This window comes from Otolemur garnettii, unplaced genomic scaffold, assembly GCF_000181295.1.
Source record: "Otolemur garnettii isolate 467f Iridium unplaced genomic scaffold, OtoGar3 scaffold00044, whole genome shotgun sequence".
In the NCBI taxonomy this organism is placed as follows: domain Eukaryota; kingdom Metazoa; phylum Chordata; class Mammalia; order Primates; family Galagidae; genus Otolemur; species Otolemur garnettii.
Window position 1 is genome coordinate 7073576 of NW_003852439.1, and position 15578 is coordinate 7089153.

General features: G+C 45.7%; 1 protein-coding gene across 2 annotated transcripts in view; it reads right to left on the bottom strand.

Annotated features, from left to right (window-relative positions):
• Nucleotides 1–7442: 7442 nt before the first annotated feature.
• LMF1 (lipase maturation factor 1) overlaps nt 7443–15578 on the bottom strand; it is a 110688-nt gene continuing 102552 nt past the window's right edge. For both annotated transcript variants that reach the window (XM_003790891.3, XM_023513825.1), the window contains one exon: nt 7443–7654. In XM_003790891.3, the coding sequence (XP_003790939.1) occupies nt 7468–7654 (187 nt within the window). In that variant the 3' untranslated portion in view covers nt 7443–7467. The remainder of the gene's footprint in view (nt 7655–15578) is intronic.

Below are 15578 nucleotides of genomic sequence, written 5' to 3' on the forward strand. Positions count from 1 at the left end.
AAAAAAAAAAAAAAAGACACTAAATCACATTAAAACACAACTAAATCAAGAGATTTACACGAAGCAGTAAATAGTATGTGAAAGCAATTTTCTTGCCCATTGTCAACCTATCTGGTATAGTTACCAATGGTGCCCTGGTGATGGGAGGTGAAAGAGAGGGACTTGTAAAATTTATAGAAGACGATGCAATTGCCATCCCAAACCCATGTTTGATGAAGTATCATTCCATAGTAGATCAAGAAAATGTGTGTGTAAAAGCTTTAAAAATGTATAACACCATGCAAAAGGTCATCAAGACTGTGAATTTTATAAGGGCCCAGGGACTGAATCACTGTCAATTCCAGGAATTCCTTAAAGGTATCGATGTTGACTATGGCAACATTATTTACTTTTCAGAAGTAAGATGGCTAAGTCAAGGCCAAATGTTGAAAAGATTTTATGATTTGTGACAAGTTATCAAGTAGTTTAAGAACCAAATTTGTGGCAGCACTAGATGATGAAAACTGATTAATAGATTCAATGGACTTAGCCACTTATTTAGATGAGTTAAACATGTGTCTTCAAGGTAAAAATCAATTTATCAATATAATGTTTCAAACCATAACAGCATTCCAAACTAACTGAAATTACGGTAAGCTCAAATTAAGGCAAACAATGTTATGCATTTCCACATATTGGTTAAACGCAGTCCTGTGAACATCAAAAAGTATGCAGTCTTGCTTTTCAATTTGATACAAGACTTTGAAAACAGATTTCAAGATTTCTGGAAAAATAATCAATATTTGGGTGCATATGTGATTCCATTTTTGGTCAACATGATTGTGTTACCTGCCAATTTTCAAATGGAATGCATGGAGCTGAAACCCAACATTCAGCCTAAAGAAGAATTTGTTCATGTCTCTCTCTCTCTCTTTCTCTCTCTCTCTTTTTATTATTTGGCTTTCACTGAGGGTACAAAGTATTAGGTTACACTGATTGCCTTGGTTAGGTAAATTCTCTCTTATAATTGTGTTCCGCCCCCAAGAGGTGTGCTGTACACTGTGACCCCTTCCTGCTCCCTACTCATTCCCCTACCCCCCCCACTATGTATTAGGTCATCTACTGGCTTCATATTAGAATTGAGTACATTGGATTCTTGCTTCTCCATTCTTGTGATGCTTTACTGAGAAGAATGTGTTCCACATCAATCTAGGTTAATACAAAGATGTAAAGTCTCCATCTCTTTTAATGGCTCTTTACTGGACCTTTATGGGTCCTGTCTTCCTAGAGACAAATAAAATCCCTCACTTCACAACCATGTCTTATTCATGTCATCACCTACATGATGATGGCAGCGCCTACATTTGTGAACCACTGTTTTCAAGAATGAAGTACATTAAGAGTAAAATTACAACCAAAATATCTGATGAGCATCTTGAGACCTCACTGAGAACTGCAACTACTTCTGTAGAACCAGATTAGTTTCTCTAATGTGATGTAAATATCCTATTAGCTTTATGTTGCCCACTTTTACTTTTATAATAAAAAACACCAAAAAACTTAAACTTTTACCGTTTTATTACTGAGCTATGTACCTTTTCTGTATTAGTAACCACAAAGTTGAGACCTGCTTGACAATTTTAAGAGACTCCCTGAATGGGCCGCTACCTAATTAGGATTATTATGTAAGGACTTTTTGCTTGTCTGTGGTGGCAGATGTCACGAAAATCATGCACAGACCTTTTCCTTTGCTCATCAGCTTTCATTAGTGTTTGTGTATTTAATGTGTGGTTTAAGACAAGTCTTCTTCTTCCAATATGGCCCAGAGAAGCCAAAAGATTGGATACGCCTAGTCTGTGTGAGTCACGCCATGCATCTGTATGTCCAGCTTGTCTCACTCAGCAAGATGTTTTCAGGCTCATCCATGTATCAGAGCTTCATTCTTTTTTATGGCTAAATAATACTCCATGGTGCAGACAGACCACACCTACATGTTCGTCTGCTGATGGACTCTGGGCTGTTTAGAATGATGCATGTGTCTGTTTAAAACCCTGTTTGTGATTCTCTTGGGTACGCGCCCAGAAGTACAACCAGAGGGCTGGATGGTAATGGGTCCATGATTAAGTTTCTGCCAGACTGATTTCCGCAGTAAAATTTCGATCATTTTACATTCCCACCAACGATGTGCCAGGATTCTGGCTGCTCCACGTCCTCACCCACGCTTGTTATTTTCATATTTTAACAGAATTATAGCTACCCTAGCCAGTGCCTGAAGTGGCACCTTGGGGGGTTTATCTGTCTCCCTATGACTGAGGAAGCTGAGTGTCTTTGATGTGCTTATAGGCTTCTTTGAAGAAATGTCTATCTAAGTCCATATTTTTGAATAGAAGTTTGTCCTTTTGTTGTTGAGTTGTAAGAGTTCTTTGTATATTCTGGATACTAGACCCTTATCGGACATGTAATTTGCAAATATTTTCTCCCATTCTGTGAGTTGTCTTTTTAAATTTCGTTGTTGTTGTTGTTATTATTGAGACAAGGTCTCACTATATTGCCCAGGCTGGTCTCCAACTCCTGACCTCGAGTGATATTCCTGCTTTGGCTTATCAAATTGCTGGGATTATGGGCATAAGCCACCGCAGCCAGCCTGACTTTTCACTCCTGAGAATGTCTTTTGATGCAAAGAAGTTTTAAATTTTGATGAAGTCCAATTTCTCTTTTGTTGCTTGTGCTTTTGGTATCATATCTAAGAAATCACTGCCAACTCTAATGTCATACCTTGGTGTTGGGAGGGGGGAGGAATTAAAAATAAAGATTTCCCCCATTCTATTTTAAGAGTTTTACAGTTTTAGCTCTTATGTTTCAGTGTTTCATCTATTTTGAACTAATTTATGTATATGGTGTAAAGTAAGGGCCTAACTTCATTCTTTGCATGTGGATATAAATTTTCCTCAGCATCATTTATTGAAAAGGTATTTTTTTTTTTCCTGAATAAATGGTCTTGGAAGGCATGTCAAAAATTATCTGACCATAAGTAATCCTACTACTCTGGGAGGTGGAGGCAGATAAATTGCTTGAGCTCAGGAGTTCAAGACCAGCCTGAGCAAGAGCAGACCCCATCTCTACTAAAAAAAAAAAAAAGTAGAAAAACTAGCTAGGCATTGTGGCAGGTGCTTCTAGTCCCAGCTACTTGGGAGGCTGAGGCAAGAGAATCACTTGAGCCAAAGAGTTTGAGGTTGCTGTGAGCTATCCACCACAGCACTTTACCCAGGGTGACAGAGACCCTGTCTCAAAAAAAAAAAAAATTATCTGATCATATATACACATTTTTATTTCTAGTATTTTTATTCTGTTCCATTGATTTCTAAGTTGCCTTTATGCTTTTTTTTTGAGACAGAATCTCACTCTGTTGCCCAGGCTAGAATGCTGTGGTGTCAGCCTAGCTCACAAGAACCTCAAATTCCTGGGCTCAAGAAATACTCCTGCCTCAGCCTCCCATCTCAAGTAGATGGGACTACAGGTACCTGCCATAATGTCCAGCTAGTTATTTTGCTTTTAGTAGAGATAGGGTCTGGCTTTGCTCAGGATGATCTTCAGCTCCTGAGCTCAAGCGATCCTCCTGCCTCAGCCTCCCAGAGTGCTAAAATTAAAGGCTTGAGTAACTGAGCCTGGCCTGTTTTATGCTAGTACCCTCCTGTTTTAATTACTCTTGCTTTGTACGAAGTTTTGAAACAGGAAGTGAGTTGTTCCGCCTTATTTTTCTTTTCCATGATTGTTTTCTTTGAGAATCAGAGTTTTCATTTCTATTAACAAGGCGTGGGTGGCTGGTGGGGTTGCAGGGACTCTGCAGATCACGCTGAGCAGTGCTGTCATGTTGACAATGTCAGTCCTCCTGTCCGTGATCAGGGTGACTTCTCTCTTGATGTAAGTCATCTCTAGTTTCCTCCATCAGGGTTTTGTCATTCTCATTGTTCTGGTCTTTCATCTCCTGAGTGAAATTTATTCCTAGGTGTCTTATTCCTTTAGATGCTATTGTGAATAGAACTGTTTCCTGAGCTTCCTCTTCAGTTCCATTGCTGGTGTACAGAAACAATTTTTTTTTTTAAAGACAATCTGACTCTCACCCTGAGTAGAGTACTGTCATAGGTCATAGCAACCTCAAACTCCTGGGCTCAAGTGATCCTCCTGCCTCAGCCTTGAGTAGCTGGGACTATAGGTGCCTGCCACAATGCCTGACTAGCTTTCCTGTTTTTAGTAGAGATGGGGTCTAGCTCTTACTCAGGCGGATCTCCAACTCCTGAGCTCAAGCAATCCACCCACTTTGGCCTCCCAGAGTGCTAGAATTACAGATGTGAGCCACTGTACCCAGCCTGATTCCTTTTGTTTCTTTTTCTTCATTAATTTCTCTGGCTAGAACTCCAGTAAAATGTTGAGCAGGATAAAAGTGAACACCCTTGTCTCATTCCTGACTATGAGGGTAAATTTGTCGTCTTTCACCAAGGAAAACAAAGTGAGCCATGGACTTTTTCTAACCTACCACTGGGAGGAATGTACATCTATCCCTAGTTTTATGAGTGGTTTTATCCTATAAAAGGATGTTGAAATTGCTGGCCAAGAACTTTCTGGAACGTGCAACAGCCATAGGATGGCTCTGCTGCTTCCTCATTGGGGCCTTGGCCTGAGCCCAGGTATAGTAAGTGAACCAGTCCTTGGCTGCTATCACAAGGCAGCCCCCCATCCAGAGTTTGACAGCCAGGGGAGTGTCGTGCTCTGTGGGGAGTGGCCCTTGATTGGGCAGAGGTTGCATGGAGGCTAGACCTTCCCCATCCACCTTCCTCTCTGGTCTCAGGACAGGGTTGACAGCAGGATACCTTGTGCCCCTGGCTCCCCTTAAGGGTGGCCTAGAACTGGACCCTGAGCATCCACCTTCCCTGCTGTGGTAGTGGGGTCAGGGGCTCCGGGGAAGGCAGTTTGACCAGGTGGTCAGAGATTTCCAGGGGATACCACTCAAGGGAGAGCAGGTAGAGAAACCCAGGGGCTCTTAAATTCCCAGCCCTTTGGACATGCCCCTGGCTCCCTTCTCTGCTCATCCTTGTGGGCAGTCCTGGGGGTCCAGGAGCAGTGGGTGTGTGACACACTGGTGACCCTAGGACTCCCATCCCTACCCAGCCTCTTGCACATGGCTGTGCTCTCATTGGGCAGAGCCCAGACCCCGTTTGCAGCCCCCAGCATCTCCCCAATGTGAAAGGTTCTATAGGGAAGAGCAGAGGAGGTAAGTGGCCCAATCCAGTCAGGATATAGCTGTCTGGTCCCTGTTCTAGAAATTTCTCTCTGAGGTTGGCTGCTAAGCAGGCTTGAGTCGCTAGGAGCAAAAGGTCACATTTGGGCTTCTTGTAGCAGGTTGACAGTTTGCTCAGCAGACTTGCGGCAAGTGCCCACTGCTTGGGCACAGGCTGAGACCCCTGCTCACTGGAGTGGGGCTGGGAAGCAGCCTGGTGTCAGGGAGCAGAGTGGGTGGCCCTAAGGGCCCTGTGGCTGCCAGTGCAAACGCCTTATGGCCTCCGACACAGCAGAGGGTGGTTGGGGGTGGTGGGCTCAGTGGCATGGGGGCCTGGGCACTGTTTGCCAATAGATCTCTAAGGCTGAGTCAGCTGAGGCACCAGATCAGAACTGGGACCTCAGGTCACCTGTGATGGCCCCAAGGTGAGGAATGTTCACAGGTGTCCAGAGCTACAAGACATACTGTCATCAGGACCTGTCTACCTATCAGGACAAGGGTATCTCCCTGAGCAGAGATAGGCCACCCATGGGTTAGAGCCCAGGGGTCCCTGAAGGCAGGCCCTTTGTTCCAGCTCACAGACTCACCAATGGCCTGAGGGGTAGTGGCAGATCTGTCTTAAATACAGAGTGAAGCCCCTCCTCAGAGTGCCTTGCGGACCCCATACCCCCTGCCCTCTCTTCAGAGGTCCCCTGGGCTCTGCTCTCTACTTCTGGGGTCCTGGAGAGGGCCAGAGCCACCCATCTTGCATCAGGGGTATCCTGTTGTTGGGTTGCAGCTCTCAGGACCACTGAGGCCCCATGCCCTTAGACCCCCTCAGTCAGGGGGACATCAAGTGCGTAGGTGTCCCTGCGGTGTGGGGGACCTATCAGGGAGCAGGGGCAGCATTCTTCTCACCCCAAGGGGAGGGGGCCGCACTTCAGCTCAAATCTGAAGGGGGCTTGGGGGCCCCCGTGACAGCCTCTCCCTTGTACTGGTCCTTGGACTGATGTAGTACCTCCTGCTGCTGCCTGAGACGTCTGCTCAAGCTGCCCCGTGTGGCGGTAGGGGCAGCGTCCCTAGGACATCCTTCAGGAGGGGCTGCCCAGGCCTGCGGCTGACAGTGGGCTCCATGGGACTGCCTTGGGCAGACTTGCTGGCTCCAGGCTGGGCCCTCTGAGGCCTGTCTGTCCCTCAGCAGACACAGGGTGCCCTGTTTCCCAGGGCCCAAACACGGTCTCTCTGTTCGCACCTGGGCCAGCTGCCCCCCAGGCAGGCCGCAGGGGCTCCACACAGACCAGCACTTGTGCCCACCCGCCAGCCCCTTGGCCTGAGCTGCCATGTCCCTGCTAGCCCCCCCATCCCCTGCAGGGAGGCCACTGTAGGCTCCAGGCAGGGGAAGGGCGGGCCTCCTGCACTGAGCACAGCCTTCCAGCAGAGCCACTGGCTGGGCGGCTGTCCTGCTTACTCAGTTCAAACTGCCCCATCCTATTGCAACCAGGTCCTCCAAGTGTCCTGGACAAAAGATGATAATCTAGTTTCACTTGCAGTGATCAAACTGCAGGGTCCCAGGGTGGGTCTCTAGCCCAATCCCCCACAATGGCTGCTGAGGTCAGAGGTGTGAGGTTGGGGGTAGGGCGTCATAGTGAGGAAGTGCCTCAATCAGGGCCCAGGGAAGTAGGCAGACACATGAGGGTTGTGGGCGGTGCCTAGGAGGACAAAGTGTGTTTATCCATACTTCACTGGGTCTGGTCACGTGGGGGCAAAATGAGGCCCTGGTCAGCTTGGAGGTATGTGTGTGCGTGGGCTCTGGAGGGGAGAGACGAAGGTGAGGCTGTCCCCACCCAGGACGCTGCTGACCCCCCAGCCCACTGAGCTCCAAAGCCTCAGCTGAGGGAGGTGTCCAGGTGCTACACCTGCCGACAGTACAGCCTCAGGCTGTGGCCTGTGACACAAGGGTCCTGGTGGAAATGGCCAGGCTGAGGGGGTGCCTGTGTGAAGAGGAGCGGGGGAGAGCAGGGCAGGGCCAGGGGCTTCCTGGGCATTTCCCTAAGGGTCTGAGATTGCAGGGTCTTGGGACACAGGCAGGCTGGGGCTATAAGCCCCCAGTGTGGGAAGGCAGCACAGACCGTGCCTGCCTAGTCCTTCCTCTCCATGCCCCCATGGAGGTGGCACTGAGCTGGGGTGGGAGCACAGGGAGAGGCTTTACTCAGAGCAGTGAGGTCTCCTTTATTTCATGCTGCATGTCTGGACGATTCCGGCAATGGCCACTCCCGTGACCTAAAGTAACCCTCCAGGTCCTGGAGGCTGAGCGGGGGGAAGTAGGGGCCAATCCTCTTCCGGGCCCACCACTTGCCCTCAGCGGCGTGTCTCCCCCAGGGGCGGCTGAACTTGTATCTGTAGTGCTCTCCTCGGACCCACCTGCAGGGGGGTAGCATGTCAGTCTGGAGAGCCACCCCCTCAGGCCCTCTAAGCCTCTGTGGGCCACCCACAGGAGCCCCAGCAGCGCTGACGGGCCGCGGGCAGGTCCATAGCGGGCTGAGCATGCCATGCAGGAGGCAGGGTCTGAACTCGGATGGGCTTCCGGAAAGGAGACCCCTCAGGGGCCACACCTCCAATTGTCCACCCCAAGAGGGGCCAACAAGGCCAGTCATGAGGCCTCGGTGACCCACATGCTGCAAGTCAGGCAGATGCAGCATCTGTTGCTGGCAGATCCTGGCATAAGGCACCAAGAGGGGTGGGCAGCGGTTGGTGCCACGGGGTGGGGGGTGGTGAGTGGGCCAGGCTGTAGCCCCTAGGGCTCTGCTGTGAGATGTGCTGGTGCTGGGGGCCTTTCTGGTGGGGGACTCTATCCCAGCCCTGTGTGCTCCCTGATCGACCTCTTGTGGCCCAACAACTCCTCCTCCCACCTCCCATCCAGAGCCCTAACTGGGCCTGCTGAGGATCTGGCATTTTCTCAGGGTGGGACGCAGCCCTCTCTGTCTGGTCCAGGGTCACCTGGCTGCTGTCCTCCCAGTTTTGCAGGAGCTGGAAGCTGACTGTCCCAGCTGGGCAGATCCACTGGAGCAGGTGGGTGAGGACAGCCGGGCCAGGAGTCAGGACCCAGAGTCTCCCCGTGCTGACTGACACCAGAGGTTTGGACATAAAACAGACATGTGTAGGCTTCCAGATGTGCATGCAGCTGCATTCCTGGGGGCTGTTGGAGGCCCGGGGCTATGCCCTTGATGCCAGGCAAGGGCTGCTGCTGGGTGCCATGCCCCTTGGGCAGGGAGGGGGAAGAGATGAGAATGGTAGCTGGACCTGAGTGAACACCCCTCCCTCCTAGAAGAGCTGAGAATGAGAAAGCAGAATCCTTGGGGTGGGGGTGGGAGTCTAGGCCCCTTGAGAAAAGGAGAAGGACAGATGGCCCCCAGTGGAGCTGGAGGGCAGGTCACGTGGCTGGGTGGGCTCTCTGCTCACCGCCCACTGCCCTGAGGTCCTTGGGCTCTTTCCTTGGCACCTGGGCTGTGTGGAGGAACAGCAGCCAGTCTTGGGGCACAGCCAGATTACAGAGAGAGCGTGATCCCGGCATAAGCTACTGGGCTTTCTGGGGCAGTAAGGACCCCTCCCAGCCTCTTCTTTCCAGACTGGGGCCTCAGCCTTGCCACATGCAAGGGGAGGGGCCTCCCACAGTGGGCTGCACACTCACGCTGTTTGGATAATATTTGTTCACAACCAAGGGGCTGTGGTCCTTGGGTGGCAGGAAGGAGATGGCAGGAGCTAGAACTGTAGTTTGGAAAGAGCAGAGCCTTCTGTGCTGACAGGTCACTGGGAAAAGGGGCCTTGGCTCCCAGGAAGGGCCATGACGCTGTCCCCAAGGGGTTCCAGACAGTGATTAAAATAGGAGCTCTTTTAGCACATTTAAAACTGGATTCTACTGGTAACATCTTGCAAGAGTATAGTAGGAGATTCCAGCCAGGCCCGACAGGGACACATCCATTGTCTAGACACAGAGCACCCATTTCTCCCAGGCCCCAGCCCACCTTTCCTTAGCCCCTGCAATGCTCATCTACTTTGCTTTTATTTTGTTTTATAAGTAGACTCCTGCATGTGCACCTTCAAAATTGCTGTTCTCTCCAGTGTGATCTTCTGTGAGTCCAGTCTCTCTAGGAAGTGCATATCAATCCTTCGTTCCTTGCTGGTGACTGCAGTGTTTGTGGTGCAAATGCACCCAGCACGTTTAGTCATTCACCTGCTGAAGGACACTTGGGCTATGTCCAGAGCTGGGCTGTTAAAGCTACAAACATTTGTGCAAAGGTTTTTTTCATGAACCCAGGTTTTCATCTCTGTGGGTTAAATGTCTGTGAGTGCAATTGTTGGATCACACAGCAGCCACAGGTTGTTTTTTAGACACTGCCAGGTTGTCTTCCAGAGCGTCTGTAACATTTTACCTCCCCTCTACCCCCAGCAACATGTGAGCAATGTCATTTCTTGGCATCTTTGCCAGCATTTGGTGTTTTTACAAATTTTTATCTTAGCCATTCTGATAGGTGTGTAGCGATCTCATTGCATCTCTCTAATGGCTAACAAATGTCTTTCAGATGCTTCTCTGCCACGTGTCTCTCTTCTTTGGTGAAATACCTCTTCACATCTAGTGCCCATTTTTCTAGTTAGATTGTTTTGTTGTTGAGTTTTGAAAATTCTTTATATATCCTAGATTTTAGTCCTTTGTCAGATATGTGCTTTGCAAATATTTCCTCCCAGCCATAGCTTTTTAAAAAATCCTTTTAACAGGGTCTTTTACAGAACAGATTTTAATTTTGATGAAGTCCAATTTACCAAATTTTTCTTTTATGGATCATCCTTTTTTTTTTTTTTTTTTTTTTTGAGACAGAGCCTCAAGCTGTCCCCCTGGGTAGAGTGCCGTGGCATTACAGCTCACAGCAACCTCCAACTCCTGGGCTCAAGCGAGTCTCCTGCCTCCGCCTCCCAAGTAGCTGGGACCACAGGCGCCCGCCACAACGCCCGGCTATTTTTTGGTTGCAGCCGTCATTGTTGTTTGGCGGGTCCAGGCTGGGGATTCGAACCCGCCACCTTAGGTGTACGTGGCTGGCGCCTTAGCCGGTTGAGCTATAGGCGCCGAGCCGGATCATCCTTTTATTATGAAGTCTTTGCCTACCCTTAAACTCCCAAAGATTTTCTCCTATTTTTTTCCTAAGAGTTTACGGCTTTATTATGTTTTACACTGAGGTCCATAATCCATTTTGAGTTAATCTGTGTAAGGTGTGAAACTGGGTTGAAGGGTTTTTGGTCTTCCCTTTGGATGTCCAATTGCTGAAGCATCACTTAAGAACTGTCTTTTGCTTGCTTTCACACTCTTGTTAAAATTAGGTGGGCATATCTGGGTAAGAATACTGTGGGTTCTGTTCTGTCCCATCCATCTGTGTGTCTAACCCTCTGCCAGTGCCATACTGAGTAGATTACTGTAGTTCCACATCTTGAAACTGAGTAGACTGGTTCCTCCATGTTATTATTTTTCAAAATGGTTTTAGCTATTCTATTTCCTTTACTTTTCCATATGAAATTTGGAATAACTTGTCCTTATCTATAAAAGGGATTTTGATAGGAATTGGATTACATCTGTACATAAATTTGGAGGGTCTTAACTGGGCATGGTGGAGTGTGCCTGCCTATACCCCTAGAAACTTGGGAGGATCACTTGAACCTAGGAGTTGGAGGCTGCAGTGAGCTACAATAATGCCACTGCACTTCAGCTAGGGCAACAGAGTGAAACTCTGTCTCAAAAAACTTTTTCTTTTGGAGGGAGTATGTCCATGTGTTCACTGATAGTACATAGAAATCCAAAATACTGGATCTGGTCTAGCAACTGTCCCCAACACAGGCTAATAATACAGTTGCATGAATAATTCTGTGCAAGCATTAATAATATGCCTAATATATTAAGATAATTAATGGCATATGTTCACTTGTCATGGACCCTGAATACTTATTAGTCATTATTGTTGCTATCATAATGCCCTGTATAAAGCTTTGGCAAGGCTCTGACCATACTGAGCATTTTGCTTTCTTGCAGGGACAGAATGAGAACATGAGATGCAAGTCTAGGTGCCCATCTCCACACCAGCTGCCTAAATGGGTTCTCTGAGTTCCTCTTACCTCATGAATAAAGAGGGTAGAATACAGTTATTATATAGGTATAACTAAACATGTATTACCAAAAATGCAGCAATTATGATTCTAGCAGGAGGAAAGAAATATAAAAAAGAAGGAATGCATTTAAAAAATGCCTTGGTCAGGTAGATCTGAAAAACAAAAAATATAATTGAATTTTGAAGGCTGATCTTGTATCTTCTGATTTTCCTGAACTCACTTATTAATTACAGAATTTTTGTGAGTACATTCCTTGGGATTTTCTACATAGACAATCATGTCATCTGCAAATGGGCACAATTTTATTAGTTTTATTTCTCCTCTTATGATCTGTAAGCCTTTGATTTCCTTTTCTTGCCTTATCGTAGTGGTCAGTACTTCCAGTACCAAGAGTGGTTGGAGCAGACATCTTTTTCCTGCTCCTAATCCTATGGGGGAAGCATTCACTTTCTCCAGTGGGTATGATGCTGGCTTCAGGACTTTTCTGCAGATACTTTTTATCAAGCTGAGGAAGTTCTTCTCTTTTCCTACTTTTCAAAGAGTTTTTGTCATGAATAGGTATTAAATTTGTCAAAGGCTTCTTCCATAACAATTGATATGATCATATGAATTTTCTTTTTTAGTTGGTTAATATGGTGGATCATAATGACTGATTTTCTAATACTGAACCACCCTTCATTCCTGGAATAAACTGTATGTGGTCATGATATATAATTGTTTTTTAATATGTACTCTGAATTCTACAGGGTGGCCATAAAGTTTACGCACAATTTAAAATAGTGTGCAATTTAAAATTGCATACAAACTTTATGGACACCCTCTATTTACTAATATTTTGTTAAAAAATTTGTGTCTACAGTCATGAGGGATATTGGCTTGTAATTTTCTTTTGTAGTATCTTTGTGTGGCTTTGTTTTTAGAGAAACACTAGGTTCATAATATAAATTTAGACATTCTCTCTTCTATTTTCTGGTAAAGACTGTGTAAAATAGATGTTAATTCCTCTTGTTGTTCTTCTTTTTTTTGAGACAGAATCTTACTTTGTTGCCCTTGGTAGAGTGCTGTGGCATCATAGCTCACAGCCACCTCAAATTCTTGGGCTTAATTGATTTTCTTGCCTCAGTCTCCCAAGTAGCTAGGATTACAGGGGTCTGCCACAATTTTTTTTTTTTTTTGAGACAGAGTCTTATTTTATCACCCTTGGTAGAGTGCCATGGCGTCACAGCTCATAGTAACCTTAAACTCTTGGGCTTAAGTAATTTTCTTGCCTCAGCTTCCCCAGTAGCAGTGACTACAGGTGCCTGCCACAATGCCTGGCTATTTTTAGAGACGAGGTCTTGCTCTGGCTCAGTCTGGTCTCAAACCTGTGCGCTCAGGCAATCCACCTGCCTCGGCCTCCCAAGTGCTAGGATTATAGGCATGAGCCTAATGTTAATTCTTCTTTAAGCATAGAATTCCTTAGTGCATCAAGGCCTAGAGTTTGCTTGGCCTTTCTACTTGGAAGTTTTAAATTACAAATTCAATTTTCTTTATTCCTTATAGGGCTATTCAAACTGCCTATTTCATGCTAGGTGAGTTTTGGTAGTTTGTTTTTTTGAGAAACTGGTCTATTTCCTCTAAGTTGTAAAATTTATATGTGTATATTTGTTCATAGTATTCTCTTAATATTGTTTTTTATGACTGCAGGGTCTGTAGTGATGTCTCCTTTTTCATTTCTGATACTGGCAATTTTATCTTTGTCATTCTTATTAAATCATTTTGCTGATTTTAGTAGTCTTTCAAAGAACTACCTCTTTGTTTCACTGATTTTCCCCCATGTTTTTATTTTCAATGTTATTTTCTACTCTCTATTATTTTCTTCCTGCTCCTTGTTTTGGGTCTTTCTCTTCTTTTTCTAGTCGTTGATGTAATCTTGAGCTTAGATTATTATTAAGAGACAGGAACTCACTCTTTAGGCTGGCCTAGAACTCCTGGGCTCAAGTAATCCTCCCACTTCCAGCCTCCCTAGTAGCTGGGACTATAGGTGTCTGCCAATGCATCTGGCTAAGCTTAGATTATTGATTTGAGATCTTCCCTCTTTTCTAATGTAACCATTTAGTGCTTTTCTTTTCACTATCCCATAAATTTTGATGTATTACACTTTTCATTTCATTTGGTTCAATGGGTGGCACATTCTATAAATGTCAATTAGGTTCTTTTGGTTGATCCATTGTTGTGTTCGACATTCTTGCTGATTTTCCATCCAGTTATTTTATCAATTATTGAGAAGGGTGTTAAAATATTCAACTATAGTTATGGATATATCTATTTCTCTTTTTAGTTCTGACTTTTCTTCATATATTTTGGAGCTTTGTGCTTAGTGTACACACTTAAGGTTGCTATGTCTACCTGGTGGACCAATCCTTTTATCATTATGTAATGTCTTTGCCTCTGATAATTTTCTATGCACTGAAGTCTACTTTATCTGATATTAATACATTCATTCCTGCTTTCTTTTTTTCTTTCTTTTTTTTTTTTTGAGACAGAGTCTCACTATGTCACCCTCAGTAAAGTGCTATGGTGTCACAACTCATGGCAACCTCAAACTCTTGGACTTAAGTGATTCTCTTGTCTCAGCCTCCCAAGTAGCTGGGACTACAGGTGCCTGCCACAATACCCGGCTACGTTTGGTTCTTTTTAAAATATTTTATTTATTTGCTGAGACTATATTTTAAAAATTTGTGTTGTGTTCATAATTGCTTACTGAAGCACTTTTACCATGGCTGCTTCAAAATCTTTGTAAAAGGGCAGTACCTGTGGCTCAAGAAGTAGGGTGCCAACCCCATATGCCGAGGGTAGTGGGTTCAAACCCAGCCCCAGCCAAAAAACTGCAAAAAAAAAAAAAAAAATCTTTGTGAGATAACTCTAATGTCTTTTCCATCTTGGTGTTGTTATCTATTATTGTCTTTTTAAAGTTCAGTTTGATATCTTCCTGGTTCTTTATGTGACAAGTAATTTTTTAATTAAAAACTGAATATTTAAGGTATTGTGTTATGAGAGTCTGTATCTTATTTAAACCCTCTGTTTTTGGTGGCTCCTTCTGACACCATGCTGGTAGAGGAAGGTGGGGTACCTCCTTGCTATTGCTGGGGGGAGGGGGACAGCTGTCTAGTTGACACATAGGTGAGTATTCCTTGCTACTTCTGGGTAGGGTGAAAGTTCTGGCTCAACACTGGGCATCCTGACTTTCCCCTAGGTATCATTTAGTACCTACCACTCTAGGGGGAGCAGGAAGAGTACCTCAGTACTGCTGAGTCCAGGCAGAAGTCTAGGCTCTCACATAGTCTCCACAGACACTATATAAGGGGGCTCATTATTGCCCACTGGGATGAAAAATCTCATCTTTCTAGTCAGCCTCCTCTGACTGCACTCTAGTTGGGGGGGGGGCACCTCCATATAGCCTGTTCAGAGTTGAGTCCAGGCTCCCCACCTGATCTTGCTGGTGTGGTAGGCCACAGTTTTTCCTGCAGTGTTTGGCTAGAGTAGAGTGATTGTTTCTGTAAGTTTCTTATCTTGCTAGGCTGCTCCTTTCTGGTCCTTTAGCCAGAGAGAGAAGGCTTTTGTTAGGGCATTTTTGGTCTACATTTATTGGCATCACCAAGTTGTCATCCTCTTTATCTCCAAATCTAGGAAGTGAAGCAGAAATAAAATCTAGAAATTCACCCCACTTGGTATTGCTGCTTGGGTTTTGTGTCTTCTACTGGTGAGCCTTCCTCTCTCTATCTCTCAGAGTCTTCTTATGTTTGTTTTATATGTCATATTCAGCATCATTAGTTGTAGTTAGTGGGAGGAACAGGGATAAGCATTTATTTCATCTTCCCAGATGTGGAAGCCTTTTGCTTTTTTTTTGAGATAGAGTCTCAAGGCTATGTCGCCCTTGGTAGAGTGCCGTGGCATCACAGCTCATAGCAACCTCCAACTCTTGGGGTTAAGCAATTCTCTTGCCTCAGCCTCTGAAGTAGCTGGGACTACAGGTGCCCACCACAATGCCCAGCTATTTTTTGTTGTGGTTGTCATTGTTGTTTAGCAGGCCTGGGCTGGGTTCGAACCCACCAGCCTTGGTGTATGTGGCAGGCACTGTAACCACTGTGCTATGAGCACCAAGCCAGATGTGGAAGTCTTAATTCAGCCACTTTATTATTATTATTTTTTTTTT